Source organism: Orbicella faveolata, unplaced genomic scaffold (genome assembly GCF_042242905.1).
Source record: "Orbicella faveolata isolate gen_17 unplaced genomic scaffold, um_ofav_v1 contig_3, whole genome shotgun sequence".
Taxonomy (NCBI): Eukaryota; Metazoa; Cnidaria; class Anthozoa; order Scleractinia; family Merulinidae; genus Orbicella; species Orbicella faveolata.
Window position 1 is genome coordinate 8,416,095 of NW_028301558.1, and position 21,406 is coordinate 8,437,500.

Genomic DNA, 21,406 nt, shown 5'->3' on the forward strand with positions numbered 1-21,406 from the left:
AAGTACTACCAAACTATTACAACAGAATCCATGGCGGTCATTTCCGGCAGTCCAAACATGTTTTAAAAAATGTATACTTAATTGGCCACTCCCCACTGGGGCTTTTCAGGACCAATGTCTGTTAATTAAGATCTGTTTCCTCTAAGAGCGAGATACAGAGGATATTGCACGACGACGAGAAGATATAAATTTTATTTTCTAGTGGTAAAAACAATATTTTATGAACGAGCGCAGCCAGTGATTAAAATATTGTTTTTAAGACGAGAAAATAAAATTCGTAACTTCAAGCCACCGTGTAATTTTCTTTTTGAAGATATGATTGATCATCGCAGTTATACACACAACTTAAGCAGTTGTGAAAGTAAAGCCTGAAAAAAATTCAGGCCTGAACGGGATTCGAACCCATGACCTCTGCGACACCGGTGCAGTGCTCTACCAACTGAGCTATCAAGCCATCTGGTAGCTGGTCAGTATGTGAGTCCGTAATGTACCCGTAGATGGTGAAGAATGCAAGTGAATATATGAAAGATCACATATTTGAACTGCGGAGAAAGATAACTGCTTAAGTTTTGTGTATAACTGCGATGATCAATCATGTCTTCATATCTTTCTCCGCAGTTCAAACACATGATCTTTCACGTATTCATTTGTAACTTTCATTTTGTTACACTGTCGGTTTTCATGGGACGTAGTCATACGACACCGCAAAAACAATGCAAAACAATTATGATTTCGAAGGTTTGTGCACCAAAGTTATTACCAAGTTATTATTGAATGTCGCCAACACAGTAGTTTTTACAGATCGCCCGCCATAATAAAGTATTTTAACATATATTCAGACCGGAAGAATTTTTCCGTAAGACGATAACAACAATTGCCCATAAGTCACTAACGATTACGGCCTTATGTGTTACTTAGCACAAAGAGGATTAAATTAAGAAGTAACGTACAAACGATCTTTTCCGATCAGTTGTTCTGAGGACTCTTTTACGAGCCTCGCGTTCGTTTCGTACACCTTCGGCCAACGACGCTCGGGCTCCGGCCAATTCCGACGCACGCTACAGAAAATCTTCTGGTATCTAAGAGAGTGCGGACACAGCATTAATTAACTGAGCCTGAGGGGTGAGGGGAGGGAGGCGGTGGGGGATCCGAGTCTCATGCATGCAGTCCCCTGTGAATGTTCAGGAAACTTTGTGATTAGTTTTAATTCCTGTGAAGGAAGTGTGCGTAATGTATATATGACCTGTTCAAGGTGGCTAATCAATATCTCAAAAATACTGCTCTTGTACTACCAGTAAAACTTGATGCCGGATTTATTACTTCGAACTTTCAGTCATTACTACCAACTGAGGAAAAGATACACAATGAACTGAGGAACTTATATGATTGAAAAGTTCTAGCGAATCATTTATCAACTTGCTCAGTCTTTTTATTTGACAGGTAGCTGACAGTTAGTCATTGCTGATGTCTGCTATTTTATTACTGATGAATTTCATAGCGCAGTTATCTTACCAAAAGACTGTTTTCATTTATTTATTGTTATTCTGAACATTTTCTTAAAAAGAAAATAATCATACAACCATGGATTAAAATGCTGAAGCCACTGCTTTTTGTACTTTATTGTTTAATTGCATTTCCCTCCTGCCAGTGTGGATCAACCCCTCTCCCCCACCCCCCCCCCCCCCCGCCCCTGTCCGGCCTCTCCCGGCTTCCATCACAGGGATCAGTTATCCGGATTAGACTTCTATCATTGCCCAATATATGTGAGTCGCCAAAATAACTGTCTAATTCGATGCTGTTGTTGGTTATGGCGCGAAACTAATCAGGATTACAAATTTAAATTGCAAATTTAATTCAAAGAGCGCACTATTGAACAGATAATTATTCATTGCAAGTCTTGCTTGCCCGGCTTTAACCTTCGTTGTTCGTTCGTTTCTGTGGCCGCCAAGAAGAGAAACTTCGCTGCTCAAAGCTGGTAAAACAGAAGACCGGTGTAAGTTAAGGAAAGCAGATATGTTCAGAAGCAAAATATGGATTCCGAGACCGTAACAAGGGGTACATCCAGAGTTAACGGACCTGAAGGTAAGATACACGTGTTTAATTCTGGAGGTTCCGAGTAAAGCTAATGCTCTCTTACTGATATTGCTGTAAGGTCTTTGTAGGATATTTCTTAGGCTGGTAGAATTATAGGACTAACTTGTAAACCGATTAATATTTGTTCTGAGTGCAAGCTTTTGACGCTTTCTAGAAGACTGACATTGTGAATGTATAGCTCGCAAACTTGAATGTATAATTGAGGTAAACGGACATTTTTATGAAAATTTAAATCTCTTTTTTTCAGGTGGATTGTGAACGACGGCTTTTAAAGATGAAATTTCAAGCTCGATCTGCAGCGAACGTTTCAAAAGGTAAGACATTAACAATCACATTGAAGGCTATAAATTCAATCATATCAGCGTTAAATTTGAGACGATTGTACAGTAAAATTTCCAAAATAAGTCCTTAAGGCTTGTATTTGTTTAAACGCCTTTTCGAAGGGGTCTTTAATCGTAAGGGATTTTGTGTCTCTAAACATTTTTGGGTTATATTTGGAATTGATGTCGCATATGAAAACAACATAGAAAAAATGAGAGAAGCTAGTACAGCGCAGGGTAGTTGCTAGAACGTTCAAGACGTAATATGAAGCAGAAAATAACTACAGTCGTTAAGTGAATGTCAAAAATATTTTACAGTATAAATTACGCATAAGGTCTTCAATAGAGGGCCTTTGTTGGAAGAAGGTGTATCTTTCTTTAATTGCCAAGTTCGTATCCGTTGGTTTATGTTCGAGGGGTTGGGGGTGGGGGAGAAACGTAGTGTTAGGTGACTTTCGGATCGGTGGAGCTTATTCGAAAAGAGAGAGAGAGAGAAAGAGAGGGTATTATACAGTAATAGAATATTTTCCACCTTTGACAAAACCTGGCAGATACTTGTCCTCTGTTCGTCAATTTCCGCTTTGGGATTTATACACGCCTTGTTATGTTTTGGCTCCCAAAATATTTTTTTATGATGTTTTCGTGTGTTTTTTTCGGCTTTTGTTTAAAAATAAGCAGTCGAGAAGGCGTAACTCAACTCTGTGATGGCCAAAATGGCAGGGATCGTATGTTGAGTATTGGATCATACATAATTTGGTAGAAATCCTTCACTGTATTTAGTCATGATGTAATCTTAGCGACTCATTTTGGTTTGTTTTTCTTACTTTAGGTGTAACACTTTCAAGCAACATTGTAGAGTACACTCAGTTGATGGTACGTGTTAAATTGTTTTCATTTACATCTGTTGACGTATTACGAAAATAATCTTATGAGAACATAGGTACGTGGTAAAAACAGGGAACATTAGGTTCAAAGTGATTAAATTCATGGCCGTGATAGGAATACTTAAGATAACGTGCAACAATCCCCTTCCATCCCAAAGGACATGGGTTTTGATATGATTCATTGCCCCCTTGACCTATTTTCCGTACATTTGTATGACTTTCATTTTGACAAAGGAATTATCACACTGCACGTAATTACCTAATGAAATGAAAATAGAGATCCTGCTCTTTGTTAAAATACCACAGTCTGTAATAAGATTTGATCCTAAATTTGCAGTGTTATCATCATGACGTAAGTGGTTACCATGCATGTCAACGGCGCAGGTGGACCAAAGTACTCTCATTTTTAGCGCTTTTACAATTTTCAAAATATTAAGATGGCAGTCAATTGCCGTTCATTGTACGCAGTATAAATCAAGGGTTAAAGGAGCTCAGTCACGATTTGGGCATATTGAAAAGTTTAGCCTCAATTTTTCAAATTTGTCGTTTGTAATCCGTATCAATCTTCTCCATCCTTAGCCATCCTTGTTCCTTTATGGTTTATCATGATGTCCTTGGTGTTTTTCTATCTTATTAAACTGTTATTTTCAGGTTTCCTACCATTTAAAGGTAATTTTGTATGTGACCAAAATGACTCAAAATACCGTGACAGAGGTCCTTTAAAAGATAAACAACAGTGATTAGGAACAGTGATGAGCCAGCTTAAGATATGGATTTCAAGAGCCAGGTTGGTATCCAGTATGGAAAATCTTCATTTTGGATAAAAATAGGATATGATGTTTGTGCGACACCAGTGCCCATGGAAATACACGATCACAGTTATTGACTTGGAGATACAAGTTTAGAAAATGGTCCATAAAGGCATCTTCTATTTAGTCTGCAGCTGGCAACTGGCTCTTCCGACCTTCTTATGTTGACGCCATGTTAAAACAGGTCACTGATCAAACATGCAATGATACAAACAACTGCTTATGAGTATATCTTATTAACTACATTTTTTTTTTGGCAGTGATTCAGTGGTTATTAAACTGTTATCACGATAATAAGGACATCTGAAATGGTAAGTTCACAAGATAATAAAATAACTAATCAATTCATAAATTAGACATTAATTTATGTTAATACCTTATTGTTCTCGTTATTAGAACAGCTGTCCACCATTCGGACATTTTGTCGGTTTTAAAAGGCCTGGTAAAATTTTTATCGAGACTGCCGCCATTTCGGAATTCGTTTAACTATTTTTCTTTATAACGCAGAAGGCGAAGCAATGACAACTTTCAAGGCGTACTATGACGAAATAAATTTGCAATGAACATAGATTGGTTCATGGTAAAATGAGAGTAATCTTATGAAGCTCTAGACAGTCGCAATGTTTAAAGATAGACCAAATGAAGCAATAAATAATATTTGCCAAGAAAGCGCAGTTCAAACATAGACGGAGGGAAATTTTCTCAACGCTGCACAATAAAACTATTTTTTGTTTAATCTAAAATTTTTGAATTAGCTTACATAGCAGATTTGATATTTTAGTACCAGGAGCCCATGAGTAGGAACACACGCGTCTCATGATCTGAGCCTTGTGATCTTTTGTTCAGCATTACGTCTAGATCTAGACTGAGCTATTTTTAGGGATGTTTCCTATTCAGGTTTTACTTGAAAAACTATTTCAGGCATTTATGGTTTGTGTTTTACGCTGATACTAGTATTGTGTTTCTTTCATGACTGGCTTAAAATCTGTGTAGATCCTAGCTTCTCTCGCCACTTATTTTTATTTTCGCGCAAATTTTCGGTTATTTTTTCATCCATCGAATTGTCTGAGAACACCTTCTTTCAAAACTCGTGGATAAGTATCGTTGTGATTAGGTGAAATGAATCCCGCCATTACCTGTATGACGTCATTTTCTCGCCCAAAACTAACAAATTGACGTCAGTTTTTTATGCGTCTGTCCTCTCATTGATGAGAAATTGCGTCATAACATTGTCAAAGTGGCTGTGGAACCACGAGCCGCAGGCGAGTGGTTCCGCAGTAAACTTTGACAATGTTATCACGCAATTTATCATCAATAATAGGACAGACGCATAAAGAACTGACACTAATTTGTTTTTTACATCAGTGATATAGAGCTAAGATTGACTGATCGCTTCAAGGAACATTCCCTCGACATTCTGCACAACAAGACGGACCCTGTCTGTGGCACAGCATGTTAGTAGCACGTCATTTACTCGGAGATTTACTGGTTGTAGTGATGAAGACGGGTTTGACTCGGAGAGATCTATGATAGTGCGAGGAGATGCGACATGTCTACACAGCTTCTGTTCACTTGAACCTCCCGGGATCAACCATGAATTTGGATTTCTGTTGACCAACGCGTTCGAGCGCATGCACATCCTGGCACGCGCGAGTAGTTTGTACACAATTGCAAATAACGAACTGAACTGTGGAAAGTTTTAACCCTGAAAAATACCGAAACGTCATTAATTTCATCTGTTAATTTAAAACTGAAAAAGTGTCTTTTTCTTTATATCTAGCCTCTTGATTTTGGTCACTTTCAAAGTTGCTGCTCACGTTGATTTAGCATTGCTGCTAATTGAGGACACCCAAATCGAGTGACAATTATCAGGACTGTGTACAAATTAAATTTTTAAACATTATAATTATTTATAAGATAAAAGCCTATCTATCAAAATAAAAATACAAAGCTGAATAAAGTTACAAATGAAGTTAACTAACAATGAATAAAGTAGTCAAGTTGAACACATGACATTTGCATCCACTGCTGGCATCAATTTCCGGCATTCATTCTCTGGAATAAATGCAAGAAGGTCGGACGCAGGGAACGAGTTAACTTAATACCATAGCCATCGCTCGAAACTTTAAAAAAACGTTTATGATTACAATTTTTTTTCAGAACCTGGAGTTCAATATCATTTCGTGTCAATAAGCGTTTAACCTCTTATAGTACATTTATCCGTCAAAATAGGGCAATTGTAATGTAGCCATTTAGTTTACTCATTTCTAATGATATTTCGCTTTGGAGAATAAGCTGATTTTGGAAATCGTCTGCCTTTAAGGAGTGAAGAGTAACATAACATAATGCAACAATAACAAACATGAAAAACTGGAATAATTGTCGCAGAATTGAGGTACAAGCTGTTTTAATTTCCTTTGCAAAAATCGCGTCTCCTTGCAATAATCGAGAAATTTTCTTGCCCGAAAGAATGGATTTATGACGAAAATTTCAGGGAACATATTAGAGAATGACGTTTAAAATTGCAATCTTTTTCTCCATTCCATCATTTAAATTCGGACGTGAACTTTGCTCTTTCTTCCACGAGCATTTTGACACCATCTGATCTGCATTATAGTTTTACACCTCGAGGCTGTACCTTTGAAAACTAATTGTCTTCTTTAGCAACTTTCAAATCCTCTGTGAGTATTTTAACTTTTAATTTCTTGTCGTTCCGTGGTACGATGCACATAAAATACTTTAAGGAAAAAAAAGTTGAAAAATTAAGTACTGAAAATGCAAACTTTGAGTGTGTTTGAATTTCGCACGTACGTTTTTATTCAAAATGTTGTGTCTATTCTTAGTTATACATGTCCTACAAGCCCAACTAGTTCACGAAATAGTGTTATTCTGTCGAGGTTAAAAACTAAGCCAAAGCGTGACGAAATATTTTTGTTTTTACATCAGTAATCTTCAGCAGTTGTCTTGTTGGCTGTTAGTTCACAATTATGCGTTTACCTTCACAGGAAAGCCACCTTTTGTCACGTACCTTCTTATTTAGTCGCTTCACTTCAATATCTCGTCTATAACTGGAATTAATTTGGATATTCTCATAAGTTTTTAGATAAAAATACATTTAGTGATATATTACAAGTCTTGACTTGTTACACAGCGCCAGAATAATTAAGCCTTATAGGCGTAAACTGGATATAAGATCTGTCTAACCTACTTACAAAGTTGTATTGTTTGCTTGATGTTTGGAGTAAAATTCTTCTTCAAGATTTTAATGTTTGTCATCTGAGCATCAATTTTCAGTTGAGTTTTACGTTTTAGTCTACAACAGCGTTATAATTATTTAGTATTCAGGTTGACTAATTTCGATAACACTAATATGTTGTTCTTCTTTTTTCAGCAGTGAAAGAATGCCATCACTCTGTTGAATCACCACTGAAGATGCTACATAGCGAAGGCACAAGCTCTCTGCGTTGAATTTTCCTATGCGTATCCACGCAAAGATAGTTAATAAAGAATGTGAAAGCTCTATGTACGAGTCTTTTAGCTCGAAAGACGCGCTTTTAAATGGGGTCAAGTTGTTTTCAAAAAATGCTATAGCTTCTGGCGAGAAACAGTTTGCGCTTTCAGACGAAGCTTTCGTTGTCAAAAAAAAAATCTAAGTCTTTTGGCCGGAAGAAGTCTGCGAGTTTAGACGAAGCTTTCGTAGACGAAAGAAAACTAGGTCTTTTGGCGGGGAAATAGTGTGCGCTTTTAAACGGCGCCTAGATATCTTTCAAAAATAAACGAAGTCTTTTGGCGGGAAAAAAGTCTGCGCTTTTAAATGGGGTCTAGAAATTTGTCAAAAATAAACGATGTCTTTCGGCGGGAAAAATCTGTGCAGTTTGCAGTCAGATTTAGCCCATCAAAAGCGAGCCTTTATTTTGACTTGTTGCTAGACCCTGTTTAAAAATGCAGAACGTTTTTCCGCGTCGGCAACCCTACATAGTCAAAAAATAGCAAAAGAGATAGCCTACATTTCGACTAGTTTCCAGGCCTCTTTTAAAAGCGCAATATTTTGTTTCTTATTTTCATTGTTTTTATTTATTAGTTTCAAATGAAGCAAGACTCAGTTGTTGATAACAATGGTTTCTTTATTTCTTCCACCGAATAAAGTGTTGATTGATATAAAAGTTATAACAATAGTTTACAACATTTCAGGTATGACAAGTCTTTAATTACAAAGCTCAATAACATATTAAAACAACTCAAGTGTGTTTACAAGATATTGCATTATCAAAACTAAGTACAAGACATCCTCATCGTAAATAAAAAATAGTGTTGAACAACATTGCATACGAAATATACTCTTAGCAAAAATCTCTCCGCTTAAACTAATATCCACTATAAGTACATATCAATTCAAAATAAAATTGCGCCCAAAACTTATCAAAGAACAAAAAAATAGCTTTACTCGGAGCTAAGTATGAAAAACAATGTTTCACAGAAAATTTAAGACCGGCCGATGGCTTTCTAAAAACTAGAATCGGTTTGAAACGAAATTAAACTCCAAAAGTTGGAAAACGGCAAAGCATAAACAGAATTAGACCAGTGTTATTTAAGATAAAATTGTAAAATGTTATATTAAGCCTGTCAAAATGTTATTTGTAACTGGAAATCTGCTGTTGATTTGCTTAAAAACTTAGTAATACGGGTAAAATTTTCCTTGCAACTTGTCTCACAATAATACCGCGTTGTAAGTCGAAGAGTGTTGTCACGCGTATTACCAGCTGTGTTGCAAGTTGCGGTAACATGTCACGCGAAGAAGACACTCGGCGAGTTCTCCTTGGTGCAACATATTGCTGTAATATACAACACAGGCGGTAATACAGGCAACACACTTGTCAACGTACAGCACAATATTGCTGCGAGACAAGTTACAAGGAAATACTGTTCGTATTACTTGGAATTTAGTAGCAGTCTCTACAACGCTAAAATTTCATAACTTTTTTGAGATTCCAGTTAAAATATATTTCGCTCGATAAGTAATTTGATAAGAAACTAGACTAAGGCGAGATTTTCAAAACATTTGAAGTCGATTCTGCCACTAAAAGATTCCAATTTAATTGTGAAGTCGACAAACGAAAATTAATTTCTACCTCAATAACGGTTCTATGTAATTCTCAAGCATCCTTTTGGTCCAACCGCAAAAACCCAATCTAAAAAAGTTCCTTTCTAGCTTCGTACATTTCTTTGTCACTTCTGAGAATTTGGTGACAAATCAAGACATAACTCAAGATTATCACGCCACTTTTGGGCTCAACGTTGTGATATTCTTTTTAGAAACTGAATTTCTTAGAAACTGAAAGTCTCAAATGTTTTACAAACAGTTGCAGTGAAAACAATTGCTCTTTACCTAACGTCGCTCTGAGACCAGACACCATACGAGCATGATTCGTAATCTACTTCATGTTAATAGGCATCTATCGTCCACGAAAATCCAAAGGAGTCCAAGAGCTTCCATGACAATCCAAAAGAATCAACGTCATCCATGAGAATCTAGCCCGCAGCTGAGCAACTGTAATGCAAAATAGAAAATATTCAAGTCAGCAATTAATTACCTGTGTATTCTTTAAGTACTGCATTGTTCAAATAAGAAAAAAATGTTAAAGTGCACCTAACCCCAAAAATTTTTTTTCGCTAAAACGAATCTCCTTGTTATTTGAAATAGTTCTGCGAAAAAATTTTTGGATTCCGTTAAATCCTCGATTTTCTGTGCCCCGACGAAATCTCGAAAATAGCTCCAAAACACCGCCATTTTGTTTCACGACCGAGTTTGAGGAGAATGGGTCTAGCGGCTCTTGTGACGTCTACCCAGGAAGGTTGGATATCTCACGTCCTCTCATTCCCTTCAGGATGGTGCAATACACATTCGAAAAGTGCGCAGAAACGCCTTCCAGAGGTGCTATCGGCTGTTGCAGCAATATTCCAGATTTAAAGAAAGATATACTGTACAATTAACTGACGATGATCGGCCAATGGTGCAACAAAGACGTAAACGATGGTTGATTTTGTCGAACCGAAACAAGCGAACTGAATCTGTGAGAACCATTGAAGAACTCTCACTGGAATTTGTTCCGCAGACTTTCGAACGCTATTTTCATAAATTTTCTGCTTAAAGCTAACCAGCAATTTGTAGAAATACTACCTACAACCTATATCTTCCAATCCCGCAGTATTTATAACATACAAAGTTGTGTTATCCGATCATGATCAAGAAGCGTTATACTGATATGTAAATAGATCGCAACTGTACGCCGCTAACCAACACTTATTTCTCTTTCGATTTAGATGAAAGTCGAAGATTAATCCTTTAGAATTACATGATAACAAAATTGTTAGACTCACAGAGTTTTTCGAAGGTTTGGAAATCAGCAGTGCGACAAAGATTCTGTGATATAGCGTCGAAAATATGACCGCGTAACATGTGCAAACCGCTTAGGGAACACATCCTTTTCGCTTATCCGACGAATTTCGCTGCAAACTTTGAGAACAATTTACATTGGTTATTTGGAGTTACGACGTAAAACGTGTGACAATGTGAAATCGGTAATTGTATGAAATGTCTCCTTCCGCCTTGCTTCCCGCAGCTTCAAAAATACAGGTCCAAACAATACGATTTTCAATCGATCGAAGCCACTGTTTTGGAGGTCATCAAGTCTCGAAAACTGCGACACGTACGTCGCTCTTATAAACATGAAGCATTCAACTGAAAGTAAAACACAAGCTGGATTTAACAGAACAATCACGCCTTGATAAAATACATTCTCGCTAAGGACAAATGTAAACGGGCTATAAACACGCGTGGGAATCTTATGTTTAGTTGACGAAATTACCATCCAAAGCAGTCCTTGAGTTTTCTTTCCTGCTTTTCGTTTGCCTGCTCCTCCACTTCGTATCTAGCTTTCCATTTCTAATATACAAGCAACTCGTCCGCAAAGAAGTCTTCCCCTTCGTCGCTTGAAATATTGTAAATTGTTCTCAAAGCTCTAAGCAGTGAGTTCACAGTTGTCGAACGTGTTCGATCGAAGTTTATTTCGGAGTCTTCCGAATCGAAACTTAACTCTGACTCCAGTGACGAAAAAGAAATGATTCTGAGACAAAACTTGGACGTTTTAGTCCCAAAATACATCGGAACGATTAGTTTTGTGTTCCATTTTCTCGAGCAAATACAGAGAGTTGACTGAGGCGCCATTGTGTTTGGTTCCTGGGTAGACGTCATCAGGTACCGCCGCCCCAGACTCCCTAAAACGCGGTCGTGAAACCTTCAAGCGCGACTTTGAAAGGGCATAGAAAATCGAGGATTCAACCAAATTCAAAAATTTCTTCGGCCAAATGCTTCAAATAAAGTCTAGATTCGTTTTAGCGAAAAAAAAATGTGGGGGTTAGGTGCACTTTAAGATGGGAGTTATAACAATAGAATTTAGTAACAAAATAATATCGAAAACGATTTTCTGTAAACGGCTCGAGTGAAAATACTTAAGTTTGTACACCGCGTTCACGATAGCTGCAAATTAAAGTGGGTTTGGGTTTGCTAACAAAGGCTGGAAAATCAGCTTGTCCAAATCAATAAGCACCTCGGTATTTACAAAACCGGACAACGAGCAATTACGAACAGTTAACGAAAGGTGGCTTACAATCTGGCAAAGGCATCGCTGAAAGCATCTTTAAATTTATTATCTTAAAGGAGCCTGAAAATCTTAATTTGAAAGGGAACAAACAAGTTGAAATTTCGAAATAAATTCAATACCGGATTGTTTTGCCCAACGAAAATCACATGTTAATTAATTTGCATAATAAAGTGAAACCAAAATGGCGGCTATTGTGAACAAAGCCTACTGAAGGTCATTCAAGGTCAACCAATCTCGAGTGGAGCGTTCCTACCAGATTTCACGTCAACGAAAATTGCAACTAGGTTTTGGTTATTACACAAGAAATTTTGGACAACGCTTCTCGAAGATAATGATCTAAACAAAACTTTCGTATAACCCTATACGTAATTATGCATTCTCTATTTTCCAATTCGCCATATTTCAAACTGTTTGCGCCCAAAATTTTCCATAAACTATTGCTGTGAAATGCTCTTAAGAGGTCTGCAAATTTCCAAGAGCATTTCACAGCGATAGTTTGTGCAAATGTTTGGGAGAAAGCAGAGTGAATTATGGAGAATTGGAAAATAGAGAATATAATTTGGGAGTCTCGTCCTATTTGTTGGTGAAGGAGAGTGTAAAAGAACTCGTATGCACAATTAAGTATAATGATATACAGTACAGACACCTCACTTTGATATTTGGCAATAAATAAGCGATAATTTTATTCAGGACGAATAAAAGCTGACTGTTAATACCGAATTAGAATTAATTTGCTGCACAAACTTGTTTTACATTTTTGTTAGAAATCTCTCCAATTGGGAAATAAGGGTGTTATTCCTTGCTTGTTTGTTTGTTTGGGTATTATTTTGGCCGCAATGTGAGTACATGGTAATTGGAAGGAGTTTGTTTCTGGCGACAATTTCCCATCACCGGTAAATAAATAAACAACGATTCACATGAATTCACAATTAGGAGAATGAAACGCTACGAGAAAAAAACCACCTCAGCTGATTCAGTTCACAGTGCTCTGGTTATGGGAGATATAACCGTTCTACTGTATAAATTACACCAAAAAACAAAAAAAACAAAAAAAAACCCGAGAACTTACTCACCAATATTTATATGCCTTTCAGCAAAACTTGTTCTGGTCTCCTGCAGTCTTCACATCATATAATTCATCAGGCGACTCAGCGCAGCGCTACCAATCTACAGAGAATACATAGGCAACGTAAGTCATGACATCCTTTCAAAACAAAAAAACAACAACAACAAACAAACAATATGCGTATCTTCCAGTTAAGAGAAACACCCCGGATACAACGTTATTTCGAGTCGCAAATTTTCAGAACTTTAAGGTGGCTCTGAACCCCATGTACAGCTTTTTTTAAAAAAACTTTGCCAAAAGTTGCGTCTTATCCTGCTAATCAAAATTTGATAATATAAAAAAAAAGATTTTCCCTGCCGTTTTTGAATTATAAGCCCTTAAAGTTATAATTAAGGATGTTTTTAGCTGGTCATACTGTTGCCATGGTAACCTATAGAGTCACGAAAATGATAACAACGTGTTCACCAATGATTTGGCAGCGTTTTGATACCATTATTGTAGCATCAGTTGATGAGATATGAGAGTGCTGGAAACTGTTCTGAGCCACCTTAAAGCGTGTTCCGGCTGGTCAATTAGACTAGCATGATTTTGGTTTAAAAAGAAACCATTCCTTGACCGCGCCACTTCACTTAAAGTCTTTTGTTTATATTACGACCTGATCAAGGTCCGATTTCTCCGTATCACGACACCAATAGCTTGTCAAAGAGAGAACAGGCATATAATCTGCGAAGCGCTTTTTGATATCCCACGAAATTCTCAGAACTGACATACAAGGAAATATACAGAAATCGGAACGGAATTTAAATTCCAATCTTGCAACCGGAAGAAATCTTGTCGCGGATGTTTCTAATAGTTTCTCTGTTTTATCTCTATCTCTTTTCCTAGAAAGAAAAATACCAAAAACCAACTAGGCGACTAATTTGCACTTCGTTGTTCTCATCTACTCTGTAAGCATGTGGATTCACATGCATTCTTTGTCGTTTTGCAGAGAAATCGCATCCGACTTTTTGACAATAAAAACATCAAAACACGTTATTTTCTACATAAGAACAGGTTTAAATGTAAAGTCGCAAGGCTAACATCACTCGAGAGTATTAATAAAGGTTCGTTACAAGTCAGTGTTACCAATATTCCATAGTGTTACGATGTATGACCTTCACGTTCGTTGAAAGAATAAGAACCGATTCTGAGCGCGTATGACAAATAAAGCGAACAAACACAGAAGAATTTGGGGCGAACTGACCGGGGAAGAAATGTCCGTTTGAAGATAACTTAACAAAACCCTAACTACTGTGAGGAAACTATAACACAAGAAATAACTAACACTTGACTGGCGTTAATTGTTGACTAACATTTTCTAATAAACTTTGCACGTACGTGTACAAAAATACAACATAAATTTTGAGTACAGTTCGTACCTTCATAACCGACGACTCTAAAACCATTTGCAGAGAATTCACAGTGAAATCTCTACTGTATCTGGAGCACGTGCTTACAAGCTTTGCTTGAAGAAAAGCTCTTATTCCAAGCACTTGTTTCCGGCTGAACAGTTCTAAATGAACGGATAATGCCAGACCAAACCAAAACGCAAAACGTTTTTCTGTAAGCAGTGGGCGACAGCAAAGGTAGCTATCTGCTGGTTCAAATTTGAGAAGTGACAACAACCGCACCGCCAAAGAACGCAACGCCAGGGATGTTCTAGCACATGTATAATTTGAATTTTCAATTTTCAATTTTTTGTGATCAGGCACCACGTGCTCCAGTGCTGTTATTTGATTGGTTTATTTTAAAATTGTAATTACCAGTGGCAAATTTAAAATATACCTCAAAAAGACCCTGTTAACACTACCCCGGAGAAATTTGAAAACTGCGTTTTCACTCTGAAAACGCACCAAATGTTTTCCGTCCACACTACGCCGGAGAAATTGAAAACGCAACAATCACCGGTCATTTTGGATTTGTGTGACGGATTACAGTGGCAGTTCATAGCCAGCTTGGCACGTTCTCGAAGGGAGTATGGTGCTAGGTAATGAAACTTTATTGGTGCCTGGTGGGGCCATGTCAGATTGAGATCTACAAGCAGGGAAATACTGCGACAGAGTTGAGTGCTATAATCTGAAAGTGATGAGTGGACCGAGAAGGCCGGTGTTCCCGTTGACAAGATCACTATCAAGAAAAGAGGGCAGCCACTGTACTTTTTGAAAGGCTATACTCTTCGAGTTTTTAAAGGAGTCTGTTTGTCTGTCATGCACTGATTGAAAGCAATCGACGCTGTTGTTGTTGTTCAATTTGAGTATGCCTGGCTCAGTTGACACTCTTTTGTATACTGACAGCGTGATTCAATTTGAGCGAGCGACGCATGCTCTTGCTACGATTAGTAACACAGGAACTTTGAGACTTGGAGTAAGTTCAAGACGCGGAGCAAAGTGATGAAGGGATACGTTCGAAATATAAGCTTTACTAGCTCGCCACAGTGGTTAATTTACCTTTATCAACAATAAAAACCAGCTGTAATTAATTCCCATCGTTTCGTTATTTTGAGGGTGCTATTAGAGGAGAGTTACTTACGGTGCGACTACTCCAATCAAGGCCACCCGACAAAATTTTCTACAAATTTAACAAATAAAAATTTTGGAGGTTAACAATAGTTTTACAACAAATGAACTATGTAATCAAGCTGTTAATTACAAGGGTAACAGATTCGCGGTCATTTTGATTAGTAACTACCGTAAATCCTCGAATTAGCCTCCTCCCCCCGCCCCTTAAATAAGCGCCCCCTTCGAATAAGCTCCTCTCCTATCGATCAAAATTTAAAATAAGCGCCCGCCCCCCTCAAATAAGCGCCCCCTCCCCTCCGCCCATTTTGTGGACAAGTAATGAGACAACAAAGGATGTGTAGTTTTCGTCGTGTAGTATTAGATTTGTACACTGTTTCACTTTGTGAACACGTCCAGTTTGGAAAAAAATTACAAGTACTAAAGGTGCCGCGATTCAAACTTCAGGATCAGCTTTTAATGCTGATAAGCAGCTTGCGTTGTTGTTTACGCGCAGATGATGTATTAAAAAATGATCATGTCAGGCCACGATTTGGTAAAAATTTAATAAGCGCCCCCCATCTTCTCCTAAATTTGAAAGAAGCGCCCCGAACGCTAATTTGAACTTTTAATTTAACTTTTAAAATGCCAGTGGTCAATTTGCAAAGAATTTGCTTAAGCGGCCTTGGTCGGGGTAGTCGCACTGTAACAAGTAACAACGTTTTAACAAGTTTACAGTATTGTTTCAGATTTCAGTTTTTTATTGTTTTGCACTATTTACATGTTGTTCACAATCAATCTACTCAACAATTAGATTATGAGCTCGAGATTTCTATGAGGTGATAGTTGATTGGGCCGAAGGCCGAATCAACTATCACTTCATAGAAATCGAGAGCGAATAATCTAATTGTTTTAGTAGAATTCTTACTAAAATTTACTTCAAATAACGGTTTCCAATTATTTCTTGACGTATTATTGAACCTTACACCTGAAAAAGATCGCTCGGATTGAATTGTCATTTAAAATTGAGTTGTGTGTGCGCGCGCATCAGTTTTTTCAATAATTTCAACTTTTTTAAAAGTCAAGAAACCGTAAATGTCTTTCGTTCAGACTTCTCAGGAACTACGGAACCACTCGCCTGCGGCTCGTGGTTCCATAGCCACTTTGACAATGTTATGACGCAATTTATCATCAATAAGAGGACAGACGCATAAAAAATTGACGTCAATTTGTTTTTTTTACAACAAGACCCCAAAATGGTCAAACGCCGGGAATAAATAACGGGAAAAGACGCTGTAAACTTGCCGTAAACTTGCCGTAAACAAAGATATGTGAATTTTATTCAAAATGACGCGAACTTTGTCAATAGCTTTTCTCGCTTTTTGATTGGCTACTTAAAAAAGTCGATAAAATGTCACTGGTTAAAAAGTTGACAGTTTGACAGCTAAAAGTTGAACTTGAAAGCTTGCATAAATTAAAATGTTGTCCGTCTGTACTCTTATTGATGATAAAAATGAGCCAATCAGCGCGCGAGAATTTAGACAGTTATTGTAAAATAAAATTTTCACCAAAATTTTCCTCCAAAACTTTGGAAAAACGAAAAAAACCTCGCCATTTCGTAGACGACCTCCAGCCACTGCACACTAATAGCTGATAGTGTTCAATGGCTCAGCCAATCAGATTACAGCATTTGCATTAGTATACTAGTAGCATTCTACTAAAAATGAATATTACATCATATTTATATTATCAGTGTTCCCAATTAGTACAGCCTAAACACATCAAAATAATCTGATTTATTTTGTTTTTATTTTTTTACTTATTCAATGACGGGCTCTAAATTGAACACTTTGCTTGACTTAAGTTCTACTGAAAACACGCCTCATTTCTTTAGTGTGGTACTTATAGCTTTTAATAAACATCAAATATAGATTTGCATTTCATATCAGGTAATATTTACCACTTTAGGATGAAAATTAGCGATATGAAAAGTGAATGACGTTTCGATGACTCCATGTCATCATTATCAAGTTCGAAATACATCTAATATATCAATCACGAAAGACCGTGTTTGACCACATTTCCAAACACCGAGAAGAGAGTTGAAAATACGACGCGTGGCGGAGTATTTTTGACGAACCACGAGGTGTTTGGAAATGTGCTCAAACACTGTCTTGAGTGTTTGATATATCTTCTCAATCAAACCTAAAACTAAGGAGAAAACTTAGAAATAAAATCGTAAAAATCTATGCTAACTAAGATCAGATATCCAAACACCGTCACCGTCATGATTTCCTTTGTTTACACTCGATGAATTATTGATGTATTTGAGAAGACAGAATTCTACCATGTATTCAAAACTTGATAAAGATATGGAGTCATCGAAACGTCGTTCACTTTTCATATCGCTAATTTTCATTCTTTAGTGCTTAACGAAAACTTTTATTACTATTAAGTTTTTTGTACAGTAAAATTACATTATAATCATTTATAACATAGATAGGACCCTGGGCACGCTCTGATTGGTCAAAAACCCATGTTTTATCAGAGTATCTATTTATTACAATTTAATGGCAATTAAATCTAAGTCTAAAGGCATACACAAACAGGCAAAGCCATAAGGATAATCTGTGAAAGAGTGGAACACTCCATGCGAGACAGACAGTATAAAACATAGAAGAAGCTTGTTTTATTGTTTTTCACCACATTACCTCTAGATCATAAAGGAAATGAAGAAGCCTGAGCCGTGCATTACACTGTGATAAAACACTCCGGACAGTGTAATACATGGCTTAGGCTTCTTTGTTTGTTAAATAATGATTAGTTTTTTAGTTGGAAGCGGAGGTTTCGAAAATGTGCAACACCATGCTTTCTCTGGCCAACAAATGCAAAAATAAAATATTTTGTTATCATAATGATTTTGAATTAATTGGTGTTTGTGACGTGTTTCAATATTACTGAAGTTTTGAAAGAAGAATACATGCTATAACATGACGTTTTGGCATCATCTTGTTAATGACGACAAGATGATTCCCAAACGACATGTTATAGCGTGTATTTTTTCTTTTAAACTGTTTTTCTATATCTTCTTTAATCAGAAGTAAAAAAGGTTATAACGCAACCATGCAAACCATGGTAGCCACAGACATCACTTTTCAAAATTCCCCGACTTTTCCCTGATAAAAATAGCATTTCCCTGAACAAATAAATACTAAATGTCAGATCTAGTAGCGGCTTCTAATGTGAAATTACAGCCGTCCATTCCATTCGTTCATTAAGACAGATAAGTTTTCAACAAATTTTCCTTCTTCACTGAGGAAAAATAACCTTGAGATCACAGTGACCCCAAATGGTTCTTCCAGCCTTCAATGGTATAAAATCAGTCATGTTAATTACTTCAATGTTCCCTGATTTTTCTTCAAAATATCAATTTTCTGTAACTCAAAATGAAATTCCGTGACTTTTCCCTGACTTTGAAGAATTTTTGTCCCTGACCATTTCCTGACCTGTGGCAACCTTGCAAACTCACGAGCCAAATTTTGAAATACCAAATAAGCATAGCCTTTCGTTGGCCTATTCCCTGCTACCGGCTTTTTACGAGAGATGGAAGATTCTCTCTGCACGAGCCAAGATCCTCGCACTTGATTTCTACAGGCGTCACGTGTCATACTGCAGTCTTCATATCGTCTTCACAGGAAGAAAACTGTCTTGTGTTTTACTCAGCATAGAAGCCTTGTTAACCCTCACAGGTTATGAGAAAAGTTCTTAAAATCTCAGCGCTGTTTATTCGTTTTTGATCATAGCTTGATCATGCATGAATACTTCAGAATCCAAGAGGTGGTCATTCAATGCTTATTAAGGCTTTAGATTCTGTAAATCATCTTGTGTCAATGCAGTAAGGTCAAATCCTTTCACTTCAGGTAATCCTTGAAAGGAAACATGTATATGGCAGAATGTCAGTAAAATATTGAAATAATCTTCTTAGAATATTCTTAGAAGTACAAACACAATCATTATTTTGGTGAATGACCAAGCCAGGGAGGGTATTCGTTTTCTAAAGCCTGTTTTAAAGCAAGATGAACTACAATCATGGACAAAAGTCTTGGGACAGATTTGCACTTTTAGCGCTTTTGTACATACACCTGATGAAAATACAACACTTTCACCTACCTAGTGTCTCTCTCCCCCCACCCGACATACTATGTCGAAAACTAGTAACTACAATTTCTCCTGAGTTTCAAAAAGTCATTGTATTGGGTGGGGAGGGGGAACAGCAACGTATTTTTAAGAGGATAGCACTGTTTTTTTTTTTTTTTTTTTTTTCGAACTTCAGTTGTAAAACACAGATAATGCACTGCATTACAAGGACCTTTGTCCATGACTGTACATGTAGTTCTGGTTCCATAACGTGAAAACTTTCACCAGGTTTAATCTACCTCATGTACGTGTAACTGGGGTTGCTTGTATTTGATGGAAGAATAACTATAGCAGCAAACATGCCCTATTCTCCATCGCGGGGCTAAAAGGAATTGGTGCAAATGCAAAGTTCTATATTTTGATAGCCTGAAGCGAGCTTGCTTGAGTAAGGGAGCTTGTTTGCAGGCTAAGTTGTTGATAGTGAACTAACCTTCAAGCTCATGAAGTTTTGATACTTTTGGTTTCAGGTCTTTCCTCAGTCTGCCTATTTCCTCATCTAAGTTTTTTTGATCTTAGTAGAAGGAAAATTTCACAGTTAATAAAATAAATATTTGGTAAAATAGATACTACACAAATTGATATTGATATCAATGAATGAAAGGTTGTATGGTTCTGACAAAATAATTTGGCCAGCATCTGAATTAATTTTTGGCCAAAATCTGTCATCTTAAGGATGTTCATGGCAAGTTTGCATGTATCCTTACAATACATGCAATTCAAGTGCCATGTCATAATGAGTGCATGTACACTGTATGCTAAATTAAATAGACAAAGGAAAGTGCTGATGGTTACTATTAATACTGCTATTACTTTCCATGGATTTAACAACCTTGAACTTTCAGTGACTCCCATATTGCTGTTGATAGATCACTGAGTAATTACACTGATTACTGTTTTTGTATGTTTTGTGAAAAAAGTAAAAAATCAACAGTATGCATTTTCAAAGGCTGAAATTTTACTCCCATGGGTCATAGAATTCCGCACTTTTGAGCTATTTGCCTCGCTGTATGATGGTTTCAAATATCTCTTAGGGTAGAGTTATATAGAAAGGATGATACAACCTGGCATCACTAATTTTACAGACCCACTTACACAAAATATTACAGAGATGGTTTGCACCTAGACCACGAGTAGTCCCTCTTTTGCTTAGTCCATTGTGCGTGACACGAAAGAAAACTGTGAGAAAAAAAATGGCTGTGTGAAATCCTGGGGGCAAGGAGTGAGCATCAGCATGATGGACTTAGCGAAAGAGGGACTACTCGTAGTCTAGTTTGTAGCTGTTGACATATCAATGTTTTTAACCAAAACCCCTGATAATAATACTGAGTAACCTAAACCAGTTTTTCAAAATCAGCAGGGCTGTCATTATGGGCTGTAACCCGTTGCACCTGTTACGGCTGAGTATGCTTGATTTTCGCTTGATGCTACAGGTGAAATTGCCTGTCGTTGATAGAATTCACCCATAAAGTAACAAATTTGCTACAGGTGTGGTGAATAAGGCTACAGGTGACTAAAAACTTATGACAGCCCTGAGCAGGGTATTTTTTTACATGCTTTATCTCTGAAACAAAGTTGGTGACTCCCACTGCTTTGCATTTCTGACACAAGTAATTCATTATTGAACAGCAGTAAAAGTTTGAAAATAATTCTATGTGGTAGATAATTTCCTTAATAATTCTTTTCATTTTCTCCTACCTTGTTGTAGCATTGATTGTATATTAGAGTTTGGAAGCTTTAGAAACATATTTCCAAAACACACCCAAGACTTGGAAGCTGAAAGAGGATGAAAAAAGTAAAATCACAAATAGAAAAACAAAATAGTAGAAAAAAAGCAAACAAAC

At 37.0% G+C, this 21,406-nt stretch overlaps 1 protein-coding gene and 1 long non-coding RNA gene across 2 annotated transcripts in view; one reads left to right on the forward strand and one right to left on the reverse strand.

Annotated features, from left to right (window-relative positions):
* Nucleotides 1-1,832: 1,832 nt before the first annotated feature.
* Nucleotides 1,833-8,426, forward strand: LOC110060034 (uncharacterized). The gene is made up of 5 exons (XR_016209708.1): nt 1,833-2,082; nt 2,342-2,408; nt 3,244-3,287; nt 4,368-4,418; nt 7,499-8,426. It is a non-coding gene; the product is annotated as an uncharacterized LOC110060034 (long non-coding RNA).
* An 8,719-nt stretch (nt 8,427-17,145) lies between these two features.
* The window catches only part of LOC110062722 (p53 and DNA damage-regulated protein 1-like), an 8,513-nt gene continuing 4,252 nt past the window's right edge, over nt 17,146-21,406 (reverse strand). Inside the window, exons 4-6 of the mRNA XM_089297818.1 lie at nt 21,261-21,338; nt 19,996-20,076; nt 17,146-19,294 (exon numbers count right to left, since the gene is read on the reverse strand). Coding sequence (XP_089153944.1) covers nt 19,224-19,294; nt 19,996-20,076; nt 21,261-21,338 — 230 coding nt within the window. The 3' untranslated portion in view covers nt 17,146-19,223. The remainder of the gene's footprint in view (nt 19,295-19,995; nt 20,077-21,260; nt 21,339-21,406) is intronic.